At 54.7% G+C, this 21,705-nt stretch overlaps 2 protein-coding genes across 2 annotated transcripts; both read left to right on the plus strand.

Moving 5' to 3' along the window:
- Nucleotides 1–4,843: 4,843 nt before the first annotated feature.
- Nucleotides 4,844–10,273, plus strand: RPS5 (ribosomal protein S5). The gene is made up of 6 exons (XM_065927008.1): nt 4,844–4,969; nt 5,680–5,788; nt 8,761–8,970; nt 9,113–9,241; nt 9,978–10,076; nt 10,155–10,273. Exons 2-6 carry the CDS (start codon nt 5,681–5,683, stop codon nt 10,221–10,223), a joined length of 615 nt encoding a protein of 204 aa, XP_065783080.1. The 5' UTR covers nt 4,844–4,969; nt 5,680; the 3' UTR covers nt 10,224–10,273.
- Nucleotides 10,274–10,409: 136 nt separating this feature from the next.
- Nucleotides 10,410–15,111, plus strand: RNF225 (ring finger protein 225). Its single transcript, XM_065927004.1, has one exon. The coding sequence runs from the start codon at nt 11,513–11,515 to the stop codon at nt 12,488–12,490; it is 978 nt and encodes a 325-aa protein (XP_065783076.1). The 5' UTR covers nt 10,410–11,512; the 3' UTR covers nt 12,491–15,111.
- Nucleotides 15,112–21,705: the final 6,594 nt, after the last annotated feature.

Raw genomic sequence — 21,705 nt, forward strand, 5'->3', positions numbered from 1 at the left:
GGAGTTCATGATCTGAGCCACAGTCAGCTCCCAGTCTTGTTTTTACTGAATGTGTAGAGCTTCTCCATCCTTGGCTGCAAATATAATCAGTCTGATTTCAGAATTGACCATCTAGTGATGCCCATGTGCAGAGCCTTCTCTTGTGTTTTTGGAAGAGGATGTCAGTGCATTCTCTTGGCAAAACTCTGTTAGCCTTTGCCCTGCTTCATTCTGTACTCCAAGGCCAAATTTTCCTGTTACTCCACGTATCTCTTGACTTCCTACTTTTGCATTCCAGTCCCCTATCACGAAAAGGACATCTTTTTTGGGTGTTAGTTTTAGAAAGTTTTGTAGGTCTTCATAGAACCGCTCAACTTCAGCTTCTTCAGCATTACTGGTTGGGGCACAGACTTGGATTACTGCGATATTGAATCGTTTGCCTCAGAAATGAACAGAGGTCATTCTGTCTTTTTTGAGATTGTACCCAAGTACTGCATTTCAGACTCTTGTTGACTATGATGGCTACTCCATTTCTTCTAAGGGATTCTTGCCCACAATAGTAGATATAATGGTTGGTCATCTATGTTAAAGTCACCCATTCCAGTCCATTTTAGTTCACTGATTCCTAAAATGTCAATGTTCACTCTTGCCATCTCCCATTTGACCACTTCCAAATTGCCTTGATTCATGGACCTAATATTCCAGGTTCGTATGCAATATTGTTCTTTGCAGCATTGGACTTTACTTCCATCACCAGTTACATTCCCACTTCACAGATGGGAAAACTGAGGCCCAGACAGGAAAGCCACGCATCCTGGGCTGGACCCATGCAGCCATGGCCCACGACCCGGGGCTGATCTGCCCCAATCTCTCACCCCAGCCCCATCCCCGAGGGGTGGAAAGGCGCGCCCCCACCCCACCCCAGGGCAGCATCCAGGCGCTCCCGCTGAGCACCCGGCGGAAGAGGAGCCGGCGATCTTCTCTGGGCTTGGCCAGGCCTCCCGGTTACCGTGGCGACCGCCACCCTTTCCGCGCCCCAGCCCCTCTCTGCAGGCGGCTATAGGTTCTCCTGCCTCCGGATAAAGCTGGAGCCTCCCTGCGATTCGCCATCGCCTTGGAGACACATGGCGTCACCCAGCTGGCAGTCACCTCCACCCTAGTGATTGGTCGTGCCCAGGGAAGGGCGGGGCTTTCCGTGAGGCTCCCGGCTGTTAGTCGGTTCCACTTGCAGGACAGAGGGAGGTCGGAGCGTTCCCCCGAACGTTGAACTGTGTTCTTAGACCCCCGCTCCGGACTAACTTAAGTTCCCGCCTCTAGTTCTGACAGGTATGGATGCCAGGTTCTACCCCAGTTCCTGCCTTTGGGTCCCATCCTCCCAAATCCACGTATCCGTTTCTCACCCAGTTAAGGCGTTGGATTCCCCTTCCTCAAGTCCCAGTCCCCCTTTCTCCGAATTTGTGCCTTGCATCGCCAGATCGCATCCGCTAGTATCTGTATCTGCGAGACTTCTGAATTCATACATCTGGCCTCCAAAATTTGAAATCCTGTACCCACTAATTCTGGATATTTGGATGTTCGAAATGTGTTTCTGGACTTATCCTTAATCCAAGCCTCTGAGAGCCCCTATTAATAAATACCCTGTCCTAAGTTCTTCCTCCCCTCTATTCTCCACCCCAAGTGCTGCCAAGTGAGGAGACAGGTCTGCAGCTGCTCCGGCATCGCCACCCCAGCCCTGCACGTTCCCCCCTCTGGCCCTCGTTCCGAAGAGCCACCCTGAATTGAGGACGGGGAGTGGGCTTTGACTAGCCCACCTAGCAGGTGAGCTGGCCCAGGCACCTCCCTTGCCTTGCGCTCTAGGCCTGTAATAAGCATCCTGGCCCAGACAAGCCACCCATCCCTGTGAGCCCAGACTGATGCTCAGTGGCCAGAGCTGTGGGAAAGATCAACTTGCTCTCTGCCAAGGAGATGGATGCCTGTGTTGTGTGTGTGTGTGGGGGGGGGGGGGGGGGGGGGGAGACTAACAGTCCTGCAGGAGTTAGAGGAACAATAAATATGCTTGTTTGTTCACATTCATTTGTTCGTTTGAGCAGGTTTGAAATCAAAGAGACCATCCTTCCTTGGTAATTACATGGTTACTTGTTCATGAACCTTTTCTTTAATAAGAGAGGAGCTTAGCGAGAAGAAAGAGCCCCTCTCTGAATCATGCCAGATCCAGTGGAAAGGCCTAGAGTTGACTGGACTCATTTGTTCATTGGACACATATTTATTGGGTACTTTGTACATGCTGAGCTCCCTGGCACTGGGGGAGACATGATGCAGAGAAGTGGAGAGGCCAGCTGAAGTAGGAGAGGTCAGGTCCTGGGCCAACCAGCTTAGAATTCCAGCTTGGCCCCCTTTTGCTGTGTGACCCTGGGTGAGTTACTGCACCTCTCCGGGCCTCATGACTACCTAATCAAGTTGTTCTGAAGAGCAAATGGTCTGATTCCTAGCTTCCTAATGCCTACCCGTGATTAGGAAGGGGTTTCCCAAGGCTGACCTCAATTAAGAGGTGGCCAGGACTTCCCTGGTGGTCCAGGGGCTAAGACTCTGTGCTCCCAAGGCAGGGGACCAGGTTTGGATCCCTGGTCAAGGAACTAGATCCTACGTGCTGCAACTAAATTGGTGTAGCCAAATAAAAATAAAAATGTTTTTTTTTTTTTTTTAAAGAGGTGGCCAGGAAGAGGGACAGAACCAGGTGAGGAGGGGTTCTGAACAGGGGACAGAAGGACTATGGGTCTGAAATTGGTGTCTCATGAAGGAGGGAGGCTCAGTGACTCTGTGTCTGCCTGAAGCCCACAGTGGGAGAAGCAAGACACCAGAGAACTACCGCATCCACCCTTCCATCCATTGTTTATCCAGCAGTTACTGTGAGCAGACACTGTACTTCCAGCTAGGGATACACAGAGAACAAGCCTGACATTCCACCCTCACGGAGCAGCTGGAAAACTAGGGCACAGAGGACGGCCAGGAGCTCCTTAGCCCGGAGTGAACATGCTGCACCAGGAATTGAGGCGGGCGTCGGGGGTGGGGTTTGCAGAGCCTGGCCCCCTGCAGCCTGGAGAACACAGTACCAGCATCCCGAGGCTTACAGGATCAGACTCCGAACTTTGTGCCTGTGTCTGGGGACATGGGGAGCCCTGGCAAAGTGTGTGATCTTCAGCTAAGCAAGGTGACCCCCGGCCCCCCAACACAGAGGGCTTTACCGCAGGTCCTCCCACCTGCTCTCCACTGCTGGGTGGGTCACTCTTGTCAGGTCTATAAAGATGTCCATTACCAAGTGATCGCTGACAGCCAGGTCACAGACTCCAGACTCACCTTGTTTGATTTAGTTCTCATTTTCACAGACAGGGGAAGCAGGTTCGGGGGGTGGGCCCTTGTCAGCTTTTGAGGAGAAAGAGGCAGGGTTGGGGGAGCCCTCTGGATCCTGCTGAGTGGGGGTGCCCAGTGCCTACTCCTCGCTTCCTGTTTTCGCCTGGGAAGCACTTCCCCAGCTGTGTCCCGGAGAAACAGACAGAGCCTACTCAGCCCGTCCCCACCCCCACAGACCACGGTGGAAAGCCCAGCTACTGCTCCGCAGAGCAGGGCAGAGGCCAGGGGAAGGCCACAGGGTGGTGGTGGGGGGCGGGCTTGGCCTCCGGGTGCAGCTCCCAGACTTCCACCCCGCAGAGCCTGACGTCTGATCCCCTGCCCAGACCAGCTTCTAGGCCCGTGTCCCCCCTGGACAAAGACAGGAGCTGTGACTGAGACACTCCAGAGTTTCTGGAAAGCTCTAGGAATTGAGATGGGATAGGAACGAGTCTTTATAGTCAGTCAGTCAACAAACACCGAAGCTGCTGAGCACCCGCAATGCATATGCCGGGACGGTGGACCAGTGGGGGTGTTGGAGACAAATGAAGGACCGCCTGAGTCAGAGGGCTGAGCCCCTTCGGGTCTCAGAAGGGGAGCTCCCAGCCGCGGAGGTTGAGATGGGCACTTGGAGATGAGGAGGCTCAGGGGACTCAGCTCCCCCAGATGCCGCTTCCTGCCATCTGCAGCCAGCACGGGTGTGCAGCTAGTGGTCGCTGCGCCTGCGAAGCCCGCCGAGGAGGCGTCCACGTCCCAGCTCGGCTCCAGGGTCTAGGCTGGGGGTGTGACTCTTGCTACGTGCTCTCCACGCCAATCGCCGGGGTCACTGAGTGCGGCTGCAGAGTGGACAGGGCACCCACCATGGTGCGGCCCCTGCACTCGACCAGAGACCTCAGCAGCACAGGCCCTAGCTGAATCAGAGAGGGAGGGAGCTGTCCCCCAGGACCCCGCCCCGACCCCCTCCCGCAAGTGGAAATGGGGCAGGAAACGCGGGCACCAAGGAGAGACAGTGGGAAGGGGACCCCTGCACGGCATGAAGCGACGGGTCCCCTCTCGGAGGCTCAGGCCCCAAGCAGCCCCGGGCGCGCCAGCGTGGGGGAGGCGGACCCTCGAGTGGAGCCCGGCCACACGCGCGGGGCCGGGACCACAGCGGAGCGCAGTCGCTACGTCCCGGCACCACTGAGCCGACCCGGCCTGCGACGCGTCCGTGTCGGTGTAGCGATCACTGCGCGCCAGACTTCTGACCTCATTAGACATGGCGGCGTTGGCCTCAAAGAGACCTTTGCGCCTGTGCAAGTGCCTCCCCAACGAGCTTTCAAGTGCTGGAAGTTGGACTTCCGCCAGACTGGCTTTTGGGCCCACTTCTGCGAGGACGCATGCGCCGAATATATACGTGTTCCGTCTGGCCCCGAGGCGCGTTTACATGCTCGTTCCGGATTGGCCCGTTACTAGGCCGTATCTGTATGCGCACGCGCCACCTTCGCTGACCCGGAAGTTCTCGCCTCCCTTAAAGGCCTCTGCCCGCGGTGCGCGGCCTCTTCCTGTCTGTGCCTGGTCGGCGCGTGGTCTACGCCGAACGATCGAGACGCCTAGGCTGTGCCTTCAGGTGAGGTTGCCGCGGAGTAGGGGGTCCGAGGGGCGATCCTGGGTCTCCCGGAAGCTGTGGGTGCGCCCCGCGCCCGGGGCCTTTCCTCGTGCGGTTGACCTGACAGAGGCGCGAGGAAAGTTTCTCTTGCTGTCTCGCTTCAGCTCCGCCGCCGCTGTAGCCTTGCCTCGCGGCGTACTGGGGAAATTGCTCGCGGTTGCCTTGGTCTCTGCAGTTGTATTTTATTTACGTAAGATAATTCCTTAAATAGATGCTTCCGCCTAAATAACAGCCCCTAATGATCTCTTCGGGGTCGGACACCAACTTCAACTTTTGTATTGGTAAAACACAGAACTCTTACGCTATACTGATGAGGGAGCTGAGTCCAAGGTGAGTTGTAGATCTGTAGGTTCGCAGAACTCTGGAAGAACATGGTTGGGGTTTGAATTCTAGCGGATGCAGCGTCAGGGCATTTGGACTCAGGGCATTTGCCCATCCCTGGGCCGGCCTGCAACCGTTGGGGTGCCTGTCAGCTCTGGGCCTCAGGGTTCCTGGGTGAGAGACAGGTGTTGCTTGCTGACAGAGTGGTTTTTCTAACATTCAACACGGTGGACCCAGATATTCCCAGCGTTCTTTGGTTGCTAGTAATTTCCCAGTTCTCAGATTGTGCTCTAAACTGGCCTCAGAGTTAGTGATACATATGCCTGGGCTTTGACGATTTTTATCCCTAGGATGACGGAGTGGGAAACAGCTGCACCTGCAGTAGCAGAGACCCCCGACATCAAGCTCTTTGGGAAGTGGAGCACCGACGACGTGCAGATCAATGACATTTCCCTGCAGGTAAGGAGGGTGTAACGATTGTGCTCCCTAGCTGGGGGCGGGGTCACTTGAAACTTGTAGCCTTCCTGCCAAGTAGAGTTGAAGGCGGCACAGGTAAAGGAGGGATTTCTGGACCACCACACCCACCATATCTGTTTTTCTTTGTATCCTGTTAGAGGTTGCTACAGTTTTTCTCAGGAGATGGTTCCTTCCACAGTAATTATCACATCGCACAGGTGGTTTAGTTTTTTGTGTTGTAGTGAAATATACAGAAAATTTATTTTTTATTTTTATACATTTTGTTTTTTAAATGTGTTTCTTATTTACTGAAGTATTGAAAATAGCAAAGGCAATACTATTTCATTCAGGCTATAACATTTGAATTATGTGTTTTAGAATTAATAAAAATAGGCAGTATTCATCAAGTCCAGAAGTTGTGCCCTGGAGAGAAGAGTCAAATTACAAAGATTCAAATACCTGAAAATCTAAACACTTTCCAGTTGTCCCTCAGTGTCTGAGGGGATGTTGGTTCCAGGAGCCCCAAGTTTACCAAAACCCTCAGGTGCTCACGTCCCTCCATGTGCACAGGTATTTGAAGTGTACGAGCCCCAAATTATTATTTTGTGTGAGGAAATCCAATTGTCTCAGCACATGTGATTTTTGTCTTTTGGAGTTTTGGGCATCTTAACAAATTTAGGCCGTAAAATGTTATTTAAATCTCATTTATATGGTACATGTATGTATCCCGGCACCATTTGTTGAAGGGACTATTTATCCCATTGAATAGTCTTGGCACCATTGTTGAATATCAATTCAGCAAAGATGTAAGGGTTTATTTCTGGATTCTAAACTCTTATTTCATTGGTCTCTGTACCCCCCCCCCTTTTTTTTGGTGCCAGTATCACAGTCTTGATTACTATAGCTTTGTAATAAGTTTTGAAATTGGTAAATGGGAGTTCTCCACTGCAGTGTTGCCCCCACACTGTTTTACACTTGGGCTCATTAGGACATTTGTGGGGCCTTTATAAAAAGAAATTTATGTTTTGTGACTGCGTTGGTATTGTTCAGGCGCTAAGTTATGTCTGACTGTGACCCCATGAACTGCAGCACATCAGGCTTCCCTGTTCTTCACTATCTCTCGGAGTTTCCTCAAACTCACGTCCATTGTGTTGCCATCCAACCAGCATTACTATTTGTTACTTCTATGCAATGCGGGGAACCCGGGTTTGATTTCTGCACTGGGAAGATCGGCTGGAGAAGGGATAGGTTACCCACTCCAGTATTCTGGCCTGGAGAATTCCATGGACTGTATAGTTGATGGGGTCGCAAAGAGTTGGACACAACTGAGCAACTTTGACTTTTCATGTAAATCACAGTAACTAGGCACTGAGCCCGACGGAGAATTCAAATCTGGTTTTCACTCTGAATGTCTTCTAGAGCTGTTTTCCTTCATAGGTTTGTTGGAGGAGGTTTGCAAGCTTAAAACGGCCAGATACTAAGTGTTTTAGGCTTGGCGGGTCACATGATGGTCTGTCACATGTGTGTTTGCCTCTTTGTGTTTTTTTTTCCCTTCTTGCTTTTTTTGGTACAAAACTTTAATAATGTAAAAACAATTTTTCACTTTTCCCTGGTGTTCTTTAAGAGGCTGGGGAAGCAGAAGTCAGCATGGTATCAAAATTCTCACTATCAAAGGTGTACTGGACTCTACCATGGGGCTCAGCAACATAACCAAATGCTTGCTGGGCTGTTTGGTATTCACAGGTTTTTCTTGCACAGTGCGAGTCCCTGCATGTACACCCGTCTGTACACGTCTGTTTGTGCAAATGGTTCTCTCCAGAGGAGACTCCAGTCTGTCATGCCTATGTCAGAATCCTGTATTCTTTCCTGTCAATCCTTGGTTTTGTAGATACTCATTGTTTGTAAATGTTCTTGTTTGTTTGTGGTAGAGTGACTTTTATGTAGGGTTCATCCTGGAAATAGGTCAGAAGTAATCCTTTTCAGATACAAGAGTTCCTCTGACTCAGCCCCTCCCCCAACGATTTAGTGTTTACTAGATATTGTCTTGGGACATGTATGTGTTCATAGGCAAGTTTGTTGAATGATTCTTTTAAAACAGTGGTTCTCTGGGATGGTTCCCCCATCAGCCCTTTAGGGAACACTAGGCAATGTCTGGGCAGATGTTTGGTCAGTGAAGAGTGAAGAACACTTTTAAAAGAAAACTGGGGTTGTCGGCCATCACCTCCTTAGCTCTCCACATCCTTCCTCCCGTTGTTAGGAAAGTCCTCTTTTTGGTGAGCTGGTAAAGTCACTTTGTTGTTCAGTTGCTAACTCATATCAGTCAGTTCAGTCGCATCCGACTCTTTGCAAACCCGTGGACTGCAGCACGCCAGGCTTCCCTCTTTTTCACTGTCTCCTGGAATTTGTTCAGATTCATGTCCATTGACCATGCCATCCACCCATCTCATCCTGTGTCGCCCCCTTCTCCCGCCTTCAGTCTTTCCCAGCATCAGGGTCTTTTCCAGTGAGTCAACTCTTCACATGAGGTGGCCAAAGTATTGGAGTTTCACCTTCAGCATCTGTCCTTCCAATGAATATTCAGGGTTGATTTCCTTTAGGATAGATTGGTTGGATCTCCTTGCAGTCCAAGGAACTCTCAAGAGTCTTCTCCAGTACCACAGTTCAAAAGCATCAGTTCTTCAGCGCTCAGCTTTCTTTATGGTCCAACTCTCACATCCATACATGACCACTGGAAAAACCACAGCTTTAACTAGGCAGACCTTAGTTGGCAAAGTGATGTCTCTTTAATGCTCTGTCTAGGTTGTTGTAGCTTTTCTTCCAAGGGTCACTTGCTTAGATTTTATTCTTTGTGGCAGGCAGGGGCTCACATCCAAAGCCCCACAGGTGGGTGGGGGCTCCCGTAAGTGGGTGTTGGGTCCCCCTGTTACCCTCGGATGTCCATCCTGCTCTTGAGTGAGCTTCTTCCGCTGCTTTAGGATTACATTGCTGTCAAGGAGAAGTACGCCAAGTACCTGCCCCACAGCGCGGGCCGCTATGCGGCCAAGCGCTTCCGCAAGGCACAGTGCCCCATCGTGGAACGCCTCACCAACTCCATGATGATGCACGGCCGCAACAATGGCAAGAAGCTCATGACCGTGCGCATCGTCAAGCACGCCTTCGAGATCATCCACCTGCTCACTGGCGAGGTAGGGCCCGGGGCCAGGGGGGAGTGCCCTCAGGCACCCGAAGCCAACAGCACCCCCACCATACTCATGCCAGGGTCCTCCAGGGACGGGGAGGGACGCGGGCTGGGTGTCTGGCTCATGGGCGTCCCCCCCCACCCCCCAGAACCCCCTGCAGGTCCTGGTGAACGCCATCATCAACAGCGGCCCCCGGGAGGACTCCACCCGCATTGGGCGAGCTGGAACAGTGAGGCGGCAGGCTGTGGATGTGTCCCCACTGCGCCGTGTGAATCAGGTGGGCTTGGGGCCTTTGGGCACGCGTGGCCACCCAGGAACAGCCACCAGGCTGGGGCAGAATGCTGCCTGGGCAGAGGCTAGCAACCAGGGGTGTTCACCTCTGTCTGCATGTTTTACCCGAGTGTCATTTCCTCCAGGAAGCCTTCCAGGGTTCCCACCCCCAGAGCACATCCTTGCTCTGGCCCTCTTCTGGGCATCATTTCGCTGAAGGGCCCGTTTCCAGGGTGTATGTTTTCACGTTGTTTTATTTTCTTGGACCATGTGAGAACCCGTTGCAGGTGTTCTGACCATTTTTCTGTTAACACTTCAGTGGGTGTCTCCCAGACAGTCTGGTCTGTCCCCACTGTCACCTGCAAGGAATTTAACAGCAACCTGTCGTTCACGTTGCATCACCAGTCCAATTTGTGGAGCTGTTCCCAGCACACCCTTTATGGTTGTTTGTTTGCAGTCAAGGCTTCTGGGCCAGGAGCACACATTGCTCTCCCCATCTCAGCTGGTTTAAGTCTGCTGCCATCAGGGGCCCAGGCCTCTGCCTTGGACGCCCTTTTCCGTGGCCTTCAGTCTGCTCCCAGCCCTAGCGGCCCGCTCTGGGCAGCACTGTGGGCTCCCACTGCTGTGCTTGGTAGGCCTGCGGGTGGCAGCGTGGTAGCCAGGGTGTGTTAGGGGCCTGGTACCGGAGAACTGTGGGCCCTCCTGGGGTGGGGGCACCTGCTCAGCCGACCCCCTGCCTCTAGGCCATTTGGCTGCTGTGCACCGGTGCCCGGGAGGCCGCCTTCCGGAACATCAAGACCATTGCCGAGTGCCTGGCAGATGAACTCATCAACGCAGCCAAGGTGGGTGAGGACGCTGCAGGGAGACGGGGGTCTCAAGGGGAAGGGGGTCCGCATTAAGCTAAGCGTCTCTTCCTGCAGGGCTCCTCCAACTCCTACGCCATCAAGAAGAAGGATGAGCTGGAGCGCGTGGCCAAGTCTAACCGCTGATCACCGGCTGCAGCTGCAATAAACCTGTTTGCCCTGTGGGGCAGCCCCTTCTCCTGTCTGTCCTTGGCTGGGGCTGGGGCTGGGGCTGCTGTGGGAGCCAGGGGTGAGGGGCGGGCTGAGCCTGGTGTCTGAGGAGTTGGCCACATTCATTCCTGGCGTGTCTTCGGCCTGTGGGGACCTGGATTCACCAGGGAGGACTCAGCTCGGGAAGCATCGCTGACTCAGAAACCGCGGCACCCTGGGCTGCAGGCCTGGCTGCCCAGACCGACCCGGCCGGTATCAGAAATGAGAGGGGTGGGGTTGCCCTGGCAGAGATGGCACGGGGCAGGCACTTGGGAGGTCCAGCCCACCCTGAGGATTGCCGGGAAGCAGCCGGGGTCAGGGCCTGGGCTCTAGGCTGCAACAGCCTCTTCCTCCTGTCTGCTGGCCGCACGGCGCTGACCTAGTTCAATGCACTGTGGGGTCTGCCTGCCTTCAGCCCCCAGGACCCCAGGAGGCGGCTCTGGGCACCCTGTCCCCGGCCTAGGTCTCCCCCCATGGCCACACTGGTACCCTGGATAGCTCTCATCCTACAGTGGTTCTGGGTGGAAGGTTCATGACCTCTGGAAGGCTGGGGGTGGGGGGCCCCCTTCCAGGCCCGGGACTGTCATGGCCTTGTCAACCTGTGCCTCCAGCCTCCCCCAACACCCTGCTGAGGTCAGGCTTGTGCGCTCCATCCTGTCGGGACCTTCTGGGGGGCGGTCAGACAGGTCCTGTGGGAACCTGGAGGGCGCGGGCCCCGCCCACGGGGAGGGGCCCGCAGTGTCCACCTGCAGGCAGGTCTAGGGATGGGTTCAGAACCCGCGCTGAAGTGCCAGCCCGAGGTTGGAGGCGCCACCAGGTAGGAAGAGGCTGCTGGGGTCTGTGCTTGGGGAACCTGGCCTGGTGGGCTGCCGGCCTGACGTCCTGAGGCTTGGGGCCTCTCCTTCCCCTGCCTCTTCCTTGAGTCTGGGGTCTCCCCCCGGGTCTGTCTGTCCAGCTCTCCTGGGAGCCCGTCGGGTCTTTACTGAAGTCCCTCAGATCCACTCTGCTCCCGCCTGGGGGGTCTCCAAGTCTGGCTCTGAGTCCGCAGTGCTCAGAGCCCCTAGACCCCTCCGGCGGCCTCGGGTCCACATCCTCCACCACTCCCCGCGCACCCTCCTGCACCTCCAGCCGCCTCCTCCAGGCTCTCTGCTCCTCCGGCAACCCTTCCCGGTGTTGGTCCCTCCAGAGTACGGCCGCTGACTGCCTCTCCCCGCAGGCCGGCCCGGATGCCCTGCCCTCGGCCGCCCTGGCTCCGCCGCCCGCGGGCCCCCAGGGGCTCGGGCCTCAGCACCCCGCGCTCCCCCGGTAGGGGAGAGGACGAGGACGAGGGCGGCGAAGAGGAGGCGGACGGCAGCCCGGGCCCCATGCTGGCCCCCGCCTCCCCGGTGGAGTGCCTCATCTGCGTGTCGCCCTTCGACGGCGTGTTCAAGCTGCCCAAGAGCCTGGACTGCGGCCACGTCTTCTGCCTCGAGTGCCTGGCCCGCCTGTCGCTGGCCACGGCGGGCGGCGGCGCGGCGGTGGCCTGCCCGGTGTGCCGCGCGCCCACGCGCCTGGCCCCGCGCCGCGGGCTCCCCGCGCTGCCCACGCAGCTCGGCCTGCTGCCCGGCCCCGTGCGCGTCCCGCCGGCGCCGCCGGGCTCCGTGCGCTTCGACCGCCGGCGCGGCCTGCTCTACCTGCGGCCGCCGCCGCCGGGACCCGGGCCGCGCAAAGCCCGCGCGCCGCCGCCGCCGCCGCCCTTGCGCCTCGGCCGCCCGCTGTCGCGCCGCCTGTCGCTGGCGCGCTCGGCCTGGCTCTTCCACGCGGCCGTCGTCCTGGCCGTGCTGGTGGCCGCGGGGCTCGTGGTCTCGGGCGTCTACATCTTCTTCCTCATCCCGCGCGCCACCACCGCCCACCCCGCGCGGCCCCAGCTCGTGGCGCTCGCCCCGGCTCCCGGCCTCTCCTGGTTCCCGCCTCGGCCCACCGCCCCAGCGCTCCGGACCCCCGGCAGGACGCCGCGCCCCGCGAGCCCCGGCCCGGACTGGAGCCCCGGCCCGGACTCGGGTCCCGACCCGGACGCCGACCCACCCGGGGCTTCGGAACCCGAGGGGCTCCCCGAGGACACGGAGACACCTGCTGGGCCCTCGGAGCGCGCGGGGGGCGGGGCGGAGGCTGGCCCTGACCGGACCCCGCGGGCACGGGGCGCGGGGGCCCCGGGGTCGTCCTGAGGCTCCCCATGATCCCCGCGGAGACCTCGGCGGGTGCGGGGAAAGGGCCCCCTGCTCCAGCGAGGCTCGGCGGCTCATTCCGGGCGTCCTCAGGAGGCAGGGACCCTCCCAAGGAGCAGCCCCGACTGCAGGGCCCGTGGGCCACCGCTGGAGGAGTCCCGTGGGTGTCGAGGCCCCGCGGGGAGGCACTCATCAACGGGCCAGGGGTGCCCTTGGTCCGCATCTCTCCTGGGACTCCAGTCCCTGGGGCAGCATCCCGCGGGGCCCTGCTAGGGGTACCCCCCGACCCTGGGCCTCAGAAGTGTCCCCCAAGTCATCGTTGCCCCAGGAGAACTTTCAGCCCTGGCTGGCACCGGGGCTGCCGACTCTGATTTGACTCATCCTTTGGGCTTTTGCTGGCTCCCTGGCCACGTCTGCGAGTGGCCGGGACCAACCACCCTGCTCCTTCCCAGACTGGGTAGTTTGTTTTCCACGCTGCTGCCTGCAGGCTGGGCCTGGGTGGGATCCAGCCGTCCCCATGCAAGGCCTGCGTGGCGGCCTTGCGCACCCAGCTGAGGCTGGGACCTGCCGGGGAGGGGCCTGGCCAGGCCTGCGGAGGGACAGACAGCCCGGGCCTCCCAGACGAACTTCCATCTGGGCCCTGAACAGCAGCTTGCAGCGGGCCCTCGCCCTCGCTCCTGCTGTGGGGGGTGGCTTCTGGAGTTCTCTAGAAGCCGCCTCTTGTGAGGGCAGCTGTGGTCTGGCTCAGAGCGGCCAAGGTTGCCTGCAGGTCAGGCCGTGTCGGTGGGGATCGCTCCCGACATTCCTGGCCTGCCCAAGGGGTCCTGGCCCCTCTGCCCACCACGAGCCCCCATCGCCCGCATCCCCACCCCCGAATGCTCAGGGTCAGTCTCTGCCCTCCCTCAGGGCTCCTTCAGCACTGAGGGCGGGGGGCCTCCGCCCTCCCTGTGGACAGCAGCTTGCAGGGAGCAGGTCCTCCTCCTGGAAGCCTCCCTGAATTATCACAGTGGGGCAGACGGCAGCTCCTCGCCACACAAACCGGACCAGGGCCTTCTGTCTCCCCCGCTTGCCCTGGGGCCCCTGTCTGCCTCATGTCACCCAGCGCAGGCGCGCTGTGTGCCAGGGTGGCGTCCAGCGTTTTCCAGGGAGAAATGTCACTTCTTTGGGGCTGGGGGCACCTGGTTGATTGTTTACATGTGTGCCCTCAGGACCTGGCACACAACGGGTGCCGAATAGCTCTGTAAGGAGGGACGGCCCTGCAGGGACTGCTGCGGGCACCTCGGTTCACCCGGCTCCCGGCATTCTCACCCAGGGGTGTCAGCAGAGCTGCTTCCGATGGGATCTGCTCCTTCGTCTGAGGGAGTGTCTCCCTGGACTAGTTCCTGTCCAACATCTGGGCCAATGATGCCCGCAGGGGCCTGGACCGGGGTGCTACGTCACGGGGCAGGCCCGGCCAGCCCCACCGGGAGGAGACTGGTTGGGCAGGAGCAGGGCTGACTGGTGGTCTGTATAGGTTTTCCCAGCTGCTACAACAAATCACCACTGACTCAGTTCCTTAGAACATCACATGGTACTTATCTTCCTCATTTTCTTCCTCACTTTCCTGCTGCACTCTTTCTGAAAAGGACACCAGGATTGCACTGAGCTCACCCAGATAATCGAGGACATCTCCAACTCCATATCCTTAATTTCATCACCTCTGTAAAGTCCATCTTTACTGTTAAGTAACAGATTCACATTCTAGGTATTGGGGGGGGGGGCATTATTCAGCTTTCACATGGTCTCAAATATCTACTTCCTCATCCCTCGCCTCCTCCACTACAGGCTGGGAAGAGTTGAGGTTGGGGGCATAGAATGGGCAGAGATGGGCCCAGCCGCAGGGGTGCTCAGAAAGGGGCCCTTGGCTGCCAGGTGCACAGAAGAGGAAGAGACAATGCTTTCTGCCTGAAGGTGCTCAAGGAAGGCTGCCTGGAGGAATAGTACCTTCGAGAATGCACTGAGTCAGGGGGACCTGAGGGAGGGAGCTGGTGACTGCGGGCAGCTGGCAGGGCTGGCTCCTCCTCGTGAAGCGGAGCAGGACCTTGCTCCCAGACCGTATTCTCTGTCTGCCCTTTGCCTGTGGATAACTCTAGTCCAAGAAGAAGTTTAATCAGAGAAGTGAGAAACAAAGGAAAACAGTCTAAGGAGAATAATGATAATGTAGTCATTAAGTGTATTCAAGGACCTCCAGTTCTTTCTCATGGGCTATAGATAACATTTTGAGCCATATCCTGTGAGCTGCCTTATAGATACCAAAACACCAGCTGGAGAAGTTGGTCACCAGGTACGTGATGACCAAACTGTACCCAGGACTTGAGCTGCCACAATTCTGAGAATTGATCGCAAAGAATTGGGAACAAGTGCACCCAGGACTGAAAAACTGCGCCTAAAACAGCCAAGATGATGCTGGTCAGACCACTGCTGACCAACTTGAAGCGGACTGTTAGGGATGACGGTGCTGTTTCTGCGTATAGTCCCCCCCACCTCTGTCTGTAGAAGCTCTCACTGCCTGCTTGTCAGAGGGGGGAGTTGGCCTTTGGACAGATGGCTGCCACCCTCCCCGCCAGTTGCCAGCGTCTGAAATAAAGCAAATTTTCCTTTCCACCAACCTGGCCTGCTTATTGGTTTTTGAGTGGCAAGCAGCCAGACACCCTCCAAGCATACATTTTGGTAACACGTGTCCTAACCTGCTTTCCCCTCCAAACTGTGGGGAGTGGTTGCTTCTCTACCTTCCCAGATGGGAGCCTGAAACCTCCTTCTCTCTTCCTGTAAAATGCAGCTGATGACTGAGCTCAGGGGTCACTGAGCAGCCCTGTTAGCTGATTACTACCTCGATGTGTGCCCGCCCGCTGCTCCTGAACAACGGGACTGCCTGCAACCACCGCCTGGGCCAGGACTGCTGGGCACCTTCAGCCTCTGTGGCCACCTGGTACTGTGCGCTCTAGGCCTGCCTGGGGTCGCTCCATCCCTGCTGGGCGCACCCTCCACAGCTGCCCCAGTATTGCTCCTCTTCTTAATGGTCCCAATGCCTGTGAATGCGGGGTGGAGGGTGATGGCTGGTAGTGGAGGGTGGGCGTCTCAGTGCCTGGCATGGTGCCAGGGAGACCTTAACCCGTCAGACTTTATTCTATATTCTGTAAAACGGGAGATGATAAACTTGCAGGAAGAATTTATCGTTCCTCCACAAGTATTTATTGAGTGCCTGCTCTGTACTTAGGGCGCACTAGAGGTGCGGTGGGAACGAGGGGCTTGGCAGGGCAGTTGATGTCCAGAGGGCGACAGGGGGCCATCGTCTTGGGCATACGACCTCTCCCTGCATGCTCATGGGGCCCTCCACCCCCCAAACCTTTCCCAGGCCCTGCCCAGGTCTCCTCCCCTTGCAAACAAGGCGCGCGGGACGCTCCGCGCCACCAAGATCCAGTTGACCTCTCTTCATGAGGGCCAGGGAGGCCTATGGCCACACTACACTCATGTCCGGCCGTGGGTTAGCCTCTTATCTTGAGGCTGAGGGCACAGGACCACGGAGGGCCCTTGCTGGACGCTGAGAGCAGAAGTGTCCAGCTTAGAGATGGGAAATCAGGCTGAGGGCAGGACAGGGCATGGACTCGAGCAGGAACCAGAGAGCCTTCTGCAGAACAACTCCTTTCAATTCCACTCCTTGGCCCCGGCCAGGAATAGCCTCCCTCTTCCCTTCTCCTGGGGCCCAGCAGCCGCAACTCTCTCCTCCATACACCAGTTTCCCAACCTCTTTATCCTTCCCGCTCACAAACCTAAGTGGCCACAGGACTGGAAAAGGTCAGTTTTCATTCCAATCCCAAAGAAGGGCAGTGCCAAAGAATGCTCAAACTACTGCACAGTTGCAGTCATCTCACATGCTAGCAAAGTAATGCTTAAAATTCTCCAAGCCAGGCTTCAACAGTACATGAACTGAGAACTTCCAGATGTCCAAACTGGATTTAGAAAAGGCAGAGGAACCAGAGATCAAATTGCGAACATCCGTTGGATCATCGAAAAAGCAAGAGAGTTCCAGAAAAACATCTACTTCTGCTTCATTGACTACATGAAAGCCTTTGACTGTGTGGACCACAACAGACTGTGGAGAATTCTTAAAGAGATGGGAATACCAGACCACCTGACCTGCCTCCTGAGAAATCTGTATGTAGGTCAAGAATCAACAGTTAGAATCGGACATGGAACAGACTGTTTCAAACTATGGAGAGGAGTACTTCAAGGCTGTATATTGTCACCCTGCTTATTTAACTTATATGGAGAGTACATCATGAGAAATGCCAGGCTGAAAAAAAAATTAAAAAAAAAATGCCAGGCTGGATGAAGCACAAACACCAGCTGGAATCGAGATTGCTGGGAGAAATATGAATAACCTCAGATATGCAGATGACACCACCCTTATGGCAGAAAGCAAAGAAGAACTAAAGAGCCTCTTGATGAAGGTGAAAGAGGAGAGTGAAAATGTTGGCTTAAAGCTCAACATTCAGAAAATGAAGATCATGGCATTCAGTCACATCACTTCATGGCAAATAGATGGGGACACAATGAAAACAATGACAGACTTTATTTTCTTGGACTTCAGAATCACTGCAGATGGTGATTGCAGCCATGAAATTAAAGGACGCTTGATCCTTGGAAGAAAAGCTATGACCAACCTAGTGAAAGTGTAAGTCGCTCAGTTGTGTCCAAAGCTTCTCGACCCCATGGGCTATACAGTCCATGGAATTCTCCAGGCCAGAATATTGGAGTGGGGAGCTGTTCCGTTTTCCAGAGGATCTTCACAACCCAGGGATGGAAGCCAGGTCTCCCTCATTGCAGGCGGATTCTTCACCAGTTGAGCCACCATGACCAACCATGACAGCGTATTAAAAAGCAGAGACACTATTTTGCCAACAAAGGTCCATCTAGTCAAAGCTATGGCTTTTCCAGTAGTCACGTATAGATGTGAGAGTTGGACTATAAAGAAAGCTGAGGGCCAAAGAATTCATGCTCTTTAACTGTGGTGCTGGAGAAGACTCTGGAGAGTCCATTGGACTGCAAGGAGGTCCAACCAGTCCGTCCTAAAGGAGATCAACACTGAATATTCATTGGAAGGACTGCTGCTGAAGCTGGACCTCCAATACTTTAGCCACCTGATGAGAAGAATGGACTCATTGGAAAAGACCCTGATGCTGGGAAAGACTGAAGGCAGGAGGAAAAGGGGACGACAGAAGATGAGATGGTTGGATGGCATCACCGACTCGATGGACCTGAGTTTGAGTAATCTCTGGGAGTTGGTGATGGACAGGAAAGCCTGGCGTGCTGCATTCCTTGGGGTCGCAAAGAGTAGGATACGACTGAGCGACTGAACCGAACTGAACCTCAGTGGTGTTCGAGGCGGGGAAAGCTAAGAGGGTGTCAGCAACGCGGACCAATCAGAGGCCGCATTCCGGGCTGGGGGCGTGACCACAGTTGCCCTGGCAACTTGGCCCGCCTTCGCCGCAGCGCCTTGGGACTGCGCGTGCGTCACACCCTCCCCGCGCCGGGGGGAGGGACAGAGACGCTCCCGCACTGACAGTCGGAGGAGCTTCTGAGGCGGCCGTCGCTGTGGCGATTTTGCCCGCATTCGGCCCCTCGCGTGGTAGCGCGCTGCGGGCGCACAGCGGTCAGGCCGCGGTCTAGAGGGAGAGCCTGCGGGAGGCGGCTGTGCCCAGTCAGTCAGGGGCGGGAACCTGAAGCGAAGCTGTCATGACTACCTCTAGAGCGCTTTCGACAACCCGGCCGCGGGGCCCCGGGAAGAGGCAGGGATCCGGTTTGTTACCGCAGCGGTGGCGCGTCTGCTGAGGCTCAGCGCACTGAACAGACACGTCCCCGCCCCTGCGGTCCTTGGTGCTCAGCTAGTGCTCATCTAATAAATTTTAAGGCAGACTAATGCGAACACAGGTAGATTAGATTACAAAGGAAGAGCGTGACTCAGATGGGCTCTCGCTAACCCTAACCCCTGGCCGACCTGGGAAGTGCTGCGACCCTCCGTCCCAGAGGGAAAGCAGGCTCGGATGGGGAGCGTCTCCCCTAGGGGCACGCCTTGGCAGGGCAGCTGGGCATGTCCTCCTAAGCTGTGGCTTTCTCTGCCCTCTCAGTCTCTGCAGAGGCTGGGGCAGAGGAGCCAGGAGGGACCTGAGAGCTGCATGCCGCTCACTGGGCATGGGTATTTCCACTCTAGAGGCCATGAAAAACTCACATTGGATATGGGACTTTTCCAAAGAATCTTCCAGAAATTTGCTCGTTTTTACTTTTAATAATAGGTTTTTTGAAATGTAATCTAAACACATTCATACAATTTGCCCAGAGTTTACAATTCATTTTGTTGTTAATATGATCATATAGTTATGCAACCATCACCACTATCTAATTCCAGAACATTTTAAAGAAGCCCCATCCTGAATCAAGTCATGTCCCATTCCTCCTTCCCCTTAATCCCTGGCAACCATGTCTACTGTTTGTCTCTATGGATTTACTGTTTTGGGCATTTCATACCAATAAAATCATACGTATGCAGAAATCCATCCTTTAGAACAGCAGCCAGTGGATTGTTCTTCCCAGCCAGTGGAGCCAAGTCAGCCATGCATGTGAACTCTGGAGCCAAACAGATGTGGGTGTGAATCCTACTTCCATTATAGCCTTGTTCTTAGCCCTTCTGAAACTCACTCTTCACTTGGGGAATTGTGGGGGTGGGGTACACTTGGCCTTGGGTGTGGCTGGCTTCACACAGTCTGTGCTCTCTGCTTTCAGGTACTCGTGGGCTGTGAGAGGACAGTGGGCCTCTGCTGGATTTAAAGGAAAAAAAAAGATTTTTATTTTATTTTTTGGCTGTGTTGGTTCTTCATTGCTGCATGCGGGCTTTCTCTAGTTGCGGTGAGTAGGGGCTTCTCATTGCGGTGGCTTCTTGATGCAGAGCAAGGCTCTAGGTGCCTGGGCTCAGTAATTGAGGTGAACTTGAGCTTAGCTGCTCTGAGGCACATGGGATCTTCCTGGACCAGGGATGAAACCAGTGTCCCTTGCATTGCAAGGCGGATTCTAAACCACTGCTTCCCAGGTGGCGCTAGTGGTAAAGAACATGCCTGCCAATGCAGGATCCATTAGTCAGTCAGTTCAGTTGCTCAGTCGTGTCCGACTTTTTGTGACGGCAAGGAATGCATCATGCCAGGCCTCCCTGTCCATCACCAACTCTGGGAGTTTGCTCAAATTCATGTCCATTGAATCGGTGATGCCATTCAACCATCTCATCCTCTGTCATCCCCTTCTCCCACCTTCAATTCTTCCCAGAATCAGGGTCTCTTCCAATGAGTCCGTTCTTCGCATCAGGTGGCCAAAGTATTGGAGGTTCAGCTTCACAGCAGTCCTTCCAATGAATATTCAGGACTGATTTCCTTTAGGACGGACTGGTTGGATCTCCTTGCAGTCCAAGGGACTCTCAAGAGTCTTTGCCAACACCACAGTTCAAAAGCATCAATTCTTTGGCATTCAGCTTTCTTTATAGTCCAACTCTCACATCCATACATGACTACTGGAAAAACCATAGCTTTGACTAGATGGACCTTTGTTGGCAAAGCAATGTCTCTGCTTTTTTAATATGCTGTCTAGCTTGATCATAGCTTTTCTTCCAAGGAAGAAGAGTCTTAATTTCATGGCTTCAGTCACCGTCTTCAGTGATTTTAGAGCCCCCCCCCCCCAAAATAAAGTCTCTCACTGTTTCCATTGTTTCCTCATCTATTCTCCATGAAGTGATGGGGATGCCATGATCTTAGTTTTCTGAATGTTGAGCTTTAAGCCAACTTTTTCACTTTCCTCTTTCACTTTCATCAAGAAGCTCTTTAGTTTTTCTTCACTTTCTGCCATAATGGTGGTGTCATCTGCATATCTGAGGTTACTGATATTTTCCTCAGCAATCTTGACTCCAGCTTGTGCTGGAAGGAAGAACGCCTTCCTCAGTGATCAATGCAAAAACAGAGGAAAACAATAGAATGGGAAAGACTAGAGATCTCTTCAAGAAAATTAGAGATACCAATGGAACATTTCATGGTAAAATGGGCACAATAAAGGATAGAAATGGTATGGGCCTAACAGAAGTAGAAGATATTAAGAGGTGGCAAGTATACACAGAAGAACTGTGCAAAAAAGACCTTCATGACCCATATAATCCCAATGGTGTGATCACTCACGTACAGCCAGACATCCTGGAATGGGAAGTCAAATGGGCCTTAGGAAGCAGCACTACGAACAAAGCTAGTGGAGGTGATGGAATTCCAGTTGAGCTATTTCAAATCCTAAAAGAAGATGCTGTGGAAGTGCTACACTCAATATGCCAGCAAATATGGAAAACTCAGCAGTGGCCACAGGACTTGAAAAGGTCAGTTTTCATTCCAATCCCAAAGAAAGGCAATGCCAAAGAATGCTCAAACTACCACACAATCACACCCACCTCACATGCTAGTAAATTAGTGCTGAAAATTCTCCAAGCCAGGCTTCAGCAGTATGTGAACCGTGTACGTGAACAGTGCATGAAATGTTCAAGCTGGATTTAGAAAAGGCAGAGGAATCACAGATCAAATCGCCAAAATTTGTTGGATCATCAAGAAAGCAAGAGAGTTCCAGAAAAACATCTACTTCTGCTTTATTGACTAGGCCAAAGCCTTTGACTGTGTGGATCACAACAAACTGGAAAATTCTGAAGGAGATGGGAATACCAGGCCACCTGACCTGCCTCCTGAGAAGTCTGTATGCAGGTCAAGAAGCTACAGTTAGAACTGGACACAGGACAACAGACTGGCTCCAAATAGGCAAAGGAGTACATCAAGGCTATATATTGTCATCCTGCTCATTTAACTTATATGCAGAGTACATCATGAGAAACGCTGGGCTGGATGAAGCACAATCTGGAATCAAGATTGCCAGGAGAAATATCAATAACCTCAGATATGCAGATGACACCACACTTATCCATAAGAGACACGGGTTCAATTCCTGGGTTGGGAAGATCCCCTGGAAGAGGACATGGCAACCCACCCCATATTCTTGCCTGGGGAATCCCAGAGACAGAGGAGCCTGGCAGGCTACAATCCATACAGCTGCACAGAGTTGGACACAACTGAAGCAACTTAGCACGCATGCACAGACCCCCCAGGGAA

Source organism: Muntiacus reevesi, chromosome 2 (assembly GCF_963930625.1).
Source record: "Muntiacus reevesi chromosome 2, mMunRee1.1, whole genome shotgun sequence".
NCBI classification, from domain to species: Eukaryota; Metazoa; Chordata; class Mammalia; order Artiodactyla; family Cervidae; genus Muntiacus; species Muntiacus reevesi.